At 36.2% G+C, this 6,000-nt stretch overlaps 1 protein-coding gene across 2 annotated transcripts in view; it reads right to left on the bottom strand.

Moving 5' to 3' along the window:
* Positions 1 to 608: 608 nt before the first annotated feature.
* atpaf1 (ATP synthase mitochondrial F1 complex assembly factor 1) overlaps positions 609 to 6,000 on the bottom strand; it is a 28,496-nt gene continuing 23,104 nt past the window's right edge. Inside the window, exons 6-9 of one of the 2 annotated variants that reach the window (XM_043698971.2) lie at positions 5,879 to 5,926; positions 4,382 to 4,477; positions 2,170 to 2,277; positions 609 to 1,073 (exon numbers count right to left, since the gene is read on the bottom strand). In XM_043698971.2, the coding sequence (XP_043554906.2) occupies positions 885 to 1,073; positions 2,170 to 2,277; positions 4,382 to 4,477; positions 5,879 to 5,926 (441 nt within the window). In that variant the 3' untranslated portion in view covers positions 609 to 884. The remainder of the gene's footprint in view (positions 1,074 to 2,169; positions 2,278 to 4,381; positions 4,478 to 5,878; positions 5,927 to 6,000) is intronic. The other variant, XM_043698972.2, reaches the window with a different exon arrangement.

Below are 6,000 nucleotides of genomic sequence, written 5' to 3'. Positions count from 1 at the left end.
CTGGCTGGTGGGACTAGATTGAGTTGGGATATCTGGTCGGCCTGGATGGGTTTGACCGAAGGGTCACTTTCCATGCTGTACATCTCTATGACTCTATGTCAGGTGGAAAGACACATTTTTCTAATAAGGGGGTGAAAATGAAGGTTCACCAAGTTGACTCCTGGGATGTGAGGATTGATCAATGATGAAATACTGTGCTGAATTAGCCAATGTCCTCTGGAAATTAGAAGAATGTTAAATGAAATATTTAAAAGGTATGAAAAAGTCTAACAGAATGGGTGCCCAAAAGCTGCTTTCTTTGCTAGGAATTCAGAGGAGAGGGAGATGACCATTTGGACAATGATGAAGAGAATGTCTTCCTCAGCGGGTTAAGAAGCTAACAAATTCTCCAAACAGGGACTGTTGATACTCAAGTTGTTGAGTATAGGCAATGCTAAGATTTTTGGATCAACAAATATGTGAATTAGGTACACAAGTGGAAATTAGGTTTCAGATCAACCACAGTCTTATTAAATGGCTGAGAAAGGTCAAGGAGGCATATAGTTCATTCCTGTTCCTGTTCCCATTTCTTATGCTTTAAGATTTTCAGAAAATTGAAAAACTTAATATTTAACACTTCGCTTGCTGTGTATTATGGAACTTTAATATCAACCATTACTTCACCACATTCAAGGTTCTAAACTTTATGCATTTCAATGAGGAGTTGCCACTCGTGGGTAATGGGGATGAGATGAGATCTTTGGTTGCTGCATCAATCATGTTGTTCCAGATAATGTTGTTCACAAAAACTGGTGAGCAAAAGCAGCAATATACAGTGTCAGTGCCAATCTTTTTGGGTCTATATCAAAGTTATATGCATTTATGTCTCATCCTCTTCTTCAAAGTTACATCTCTGCACTCTGGTTTCTCAAAGTTCCTCCCATTCCACATTGCTCAATCTCAGCTATGACTGACATGTGTTTGAAATCATTGGGTTTATGATTAAATGTCTCCACCAGATTGAAGATCTTTTCGCAATCCGTGGCATAAAACAGTTGTGCTTCATTTGCTAGACACTGTGCCTCTTGTACATTCTGTAAGTCAGAAAACACAAAGTTCAGTAAATGCTACCATTAAGACTTTGCTTTTTCAATTGTAATGCTGTCAGTTGCTCCTTCCTTTTATACATTTTGTTGCATTGCAAAACCTACCCATCCTCTTTTTCCCATTAAAGAAGGGTTCAACCAGAGGTATTTCAGCAGGGCAAGTTTTACACATGTTCATTGTTCAGACTGGCAAAGTATTGTCGTTAACAAAGACAACTTTAAAAAAAAATTCTAATCTATAAATTTTTTGTAGTTTTAAAAAGAACACTTTTTGCCATTAATTTATATTAACTGTCACAACTGAAGAAATCAACAAGTGAACAAACGTCAAGCCCTCATGTTTTATTCTTCTTAATCTTGAATTATGCTTTTCATTTCATTACACACAACAGTTTTGCTCGCATATTAAAACCAGTATGCTGTGGCACAGCATGCACTTGCATTATTGTCTGCTTCACTTGTTCTGATGTATACCCAGTCTCAGCTGGCATACAGGAATGTACATAGTAATGGTTAATAAAGTGCTTGACCACAGGAGGATGAGAAAGAAATTGAGTGCAAGTATTCCCTGAAGCTTCTTTCGTGAGCATCCCAAGGTTACCTTAATACATTTTATGAAATTTTACATCAAGTGGTTATACCAATTGATTTTGTGTTGGAGGGATATATATTGTTGATACTATGCATCTCTTAAAGATAGCTGACAGTGCCATCTGTGGGAGATAACTGTTAAATCAGACAGAATTGAACAAGAGCACTTATTCGCACCTCATGATATATTTGAAAGTCAGTACAGCACCACTGATAAAGACTAACATTTTTAAAAAGAAATTGGTCATGGTATATGTTTTATCTTTCCAAAACAGAATGTACACAATGGTGAGTACTACTTTTTAATGTAAAAGAACAGTGGTATTAATTTCTCTGTAACCCTGAAATAATAAACTCCAATATCAGTTTAGGATAATTCTAGCCCCAGTGTTTTCTCTATATTTACCTAACTCTATAACAATCAATGCTTAACAGCATACCTAGGAATGAGCTAATTGCCATATTTTCTGCATATTAAAAATATATTTCTTACCAGAAACGTTGTGTCTATTTCTGCAGTAAGTAGTACAATGCCCTTCTCCTTCTGCAGATCCGGGTAATGATAGATTATAAGCTGGCTTGGTGAATTTTCCCCCAAAGACTGAAAGCCAAGAAAAGAAAACATTGGGAAAAAAAAAGGATTAAGAAGCTTGTCGTATATTGGAGGTCTGCAGACAAACAGCAGAACAAAAAACAAATTTAAAACAAAGGGAATTAGTGTGGCCATACTGATTTATTTTTAAACAGTGATACAGTACTGCATGCTCACCTAATTGCCTTCATCTAAGACTAATATTTTAAACTTAAAGAGAACAATTATAAAGGGCATAAAGATACCAGTGGATGAAACAAGTTGGGAAATCAGATTAAGGAATAGTCAGTACAGGTACAGTGGCAGCCATTTAAGGGACCAACTGGGATGTATAAAGAATGGCTCTAAGGGAAGGATATGTGGCTGACTAAGAAAGTTGAAGGCAGTACCAAATTGAAAGAAAATGTGTATAATTCCATAAAGAGGAGGCAGGTCAGAAGATTGGACAGAATTGAAAGAACAGCAAAGAACTACTCAAAGATTAATAAAAGGAAGCAAACTAGAAATATTTTGACAGATGGCAAGAGTTTCTCAAAGCATTTGTTTTTAATTGAAAAGAGCAAGTGAAGTGATCTTCGGTTCTACACAGAGCGAATCTCGGAATTAAATATAGACAGATATTAATATGAATGATGGATGAACTGATCGCATATTTTACATCCAATTTCACAACAGTAGACAGAAATTATCTCTTATCAATAATTATGATTCGGGGATAAAAACAAGGGAAGAACTAGAAAGTTACAAGTCACCAAGGAAAAGGGAAGGAGATAATTATTAGAACTAAAAGGTGACAACTTCCCAGATTTTGATGGGAATTCAGCCTAGGATCTTAATAAGAGGTAGGGGCTGACATAAGATTGGTTCATCTTTCTTTCACCAAAATACTCTAGATTTTGTAAAAGGTTCCATCAGATTTGACATAGTGTGTGTAACTAGTCTATTTCATAAAGGAAGGAGACAAGGCAGGAAACTATAGGCCAGTTAGCTTAACATCTACATTGGGAAAATGCTGAGATCTGTTATTCTGTGAATCGGATATATAACAAGCACTTAGAGAAACTTAATGTAATCAGGAACAGTCAACATGGTTCTGACAAGGGAAGTGGACAGAGCTGGCAGAACTAAAGGTGAAGAGGAATCTCGGTTCCCATAAATAACAAAATGTTAATATGTAGGTAGAACAAATTATTGGTAAAGCAAATTGTATGTTATCATTTATTGTAAGGAACATAAAAATAGGAATGTTTTGCTTCAATTGTATATTGATTTTCAGTATAGGATATGTGTGAGATCATATCTGGACTACTATGTTCATATTAATTTCCTCATTTAAGTAAGGATTGCACCGCGTTATAAGACAGAGAAAATTCTCTCAACCGATAGCTGAGGGATGGAGGTGGGGTTTATCTCAAGAAGGACGGTAGGACAGGATGGTTTGTTTCCACTGGCGTTCAGCGGAATGCCAGTCATATATATTTCAATAACATTCTAAGGATATTTGTCAGGGTAGATTCTGAATGGATGTTCTCTTGTGGGAGAGACAAGGAGGGAACACAGTTTAAGAATAAGGAGGCTTCCATGTAAGATATAGATTTTAAAGGGGACTTTATTTCTGAGTACTGAGTGGCTTTGGAATTCTTCTCACTAGAAAGCAGCAGAGGAAGGGTCATTGAACATTTTAAACAAGTAAATAGATTCTTGGCTAACAAGGGAAACAAATGTTATTGGCGTAGGCAGGAATGTGGAGTTGAGGCCATAATCAGATTAGCCATGAATGGCAGAGAAGGCTGATGAGATAAGTGGTCTACTCTTGCTCCCAATTAATATTTTAACTGTAATTGTTTTGTGCTGACCATCTAGCATGAGAGGTTGCAAATGCACAATGTAAATGCACTTTCGACCCTTCTTATGTGATATTTGATAATCATTGTATTAATCAGAGAGAAAGTTTAAAGCAATACCCCTTTTTAAAGTAACTAAATATAGAGGGAATTTGACAGCGGGTATAGATATCAAGACTAACTATTAACACATCAACACAAAAGAACTGCCAAGCCAGGTATGTTCCATCATGTTTACTGGCTGGAAGTTCTTGCCTACAGTTACATACCTGAATATTAATTAAAGAGGAAAAGTGAAGTTCAGTCGCAGACCACTGACCCACAAAGAACTCATAACCTGTTTGTCTTGGCAAAGCATACAAGAACTGGAACAGAACAGGATAGATATCAACACGTGGACTTTTCTGATAGATTTACTTTTTTTTTAACATGGACAAGTGATAATGTACAGCCTGGAATTCTGAATTTATACCAATAAATGATAAGCCTCACAGCTTCGAGGGGTGAAAACCTTGTAGAATTTAGGCAGCAACATTAGAACATTTTCTCTTTTGTCAGGTGATTCTTCAAAATATCAAATAAACTGGGAAACAAAATCATAAATCTCTAAAGCTTTGAACCTGGACTGCAATACAGAGACGAAATGCAAAAGAGAAGTATAAAAAGGGAAAGTCAACCTTATTGTTCCCAGACAATATCTTGGACTCACTATCTGCTTAATTACTGGATAACAAGAGCATGATTTCCTATTTTGTACTAAGTAATTCATACATGTGAACACTGTTCCCACGTTTGGTGGGATTCTTCTGATTTATTCTATACATTTGGGCAAAATACAAAACAGGTGGCTTGAAGAAGATTCCAGTCTCCCACTCTAAATTTCTCCTAAAGTAGCTTTGAACAGTACTAATATGATTTATTCTTATTTGGATTTTGCCATCGTGTTCCTTTTCAGTTGTGTATACACTGTTCTTCCTCTGCCATTCAACCATCCCCAGGACATATTTCCTCATTTTCCAGGATCTCGAGAATGTGGATTTCTTCACTTTTCAGTTCCCCTCCTCCCACCACCCCCAACCTTCAACTACTAATTTCGTTTATGCATCGCTATAGAAAATATTTCTCAGGAATAATCTGTTGAACCTATGATAAGTAGTAGATACTGCTAAATGTGGAACATTAGAAACAAAAAAAGGCTATTGCACCCCTGGAGTTAGCTCCACCATTCAAAAGACTATGGCTTCCTTACAACTCAAGGGGCCTTGATATTCTTACCTAACAAAAATAAATTTGTTAATTAATACTTTCAATAGGAGAGAATGACAGTTCCAGAGGCAAGCGGTATCAAATCAAAACTGAATTTTAGCTGCAAAGCAACATGGAGTAAAAGGACTCAAGATTCTCGGGGCAAGAGCCTCTGGAGGATTCAGTAGGTAAATTTAATCGTAACAAAAAAAAACATAATCAGCATGTATGATAGAAACAGCAGATCAGTAAAAAGTGCCAGAAACGTAATGTTAATTATGAGACATGTCTGTCAAATGCAAGGTTTTAAATACTTCTGCCTTCATGCTTGGGATGCGTTTCAACAACTGTTGTCACCAATTTACCAAATTAAATGCTTCCAAATCAGAAAAATACAAAACATAAACAACATTTGCACCAAACCAATATGCTTTCTTTCACAATTTCAACTTATCAGAGTCAAGTATCATTTTAAAATAAAGATGTCAACACGTTGACACTGAACAATACAGTTTACTCACAGTGGGGCATTGCTGAGATCTGCTGTGCATGAGATCAAATGTTGTACCCTTTCAGGAAACAAAAATCACAAAATATGTAAATACATTGCCAAAAATAATCAATCTTCATACATGAAGCTTAA

Source organism: Chiloscyllium plagiosum, unplaced genomic scaffold, assembly GCF_037043375.1.
Source record: "Chiloscyllium plagiosum isolate Xiang-an unplaced genomic scaffold, Cpla_swu_hap1 HiC_scaffold_9, whole genome shotgun sequence".
In the NCBI taxonomy this organism is placed as follows: domain Eukaryota; kingdom Metazoa; phylum Chordata; class Chondrichthyes; order Orectolobiformes; family Hemiscylliidae; genus Chiloscyllium; species Chiloscyllium plagiosum.
The sequence above is the reverse complement of the archived record's forward strand: the minus strand, read 5'-3'. Positions and strand labels throughout refer to the sequence as shown.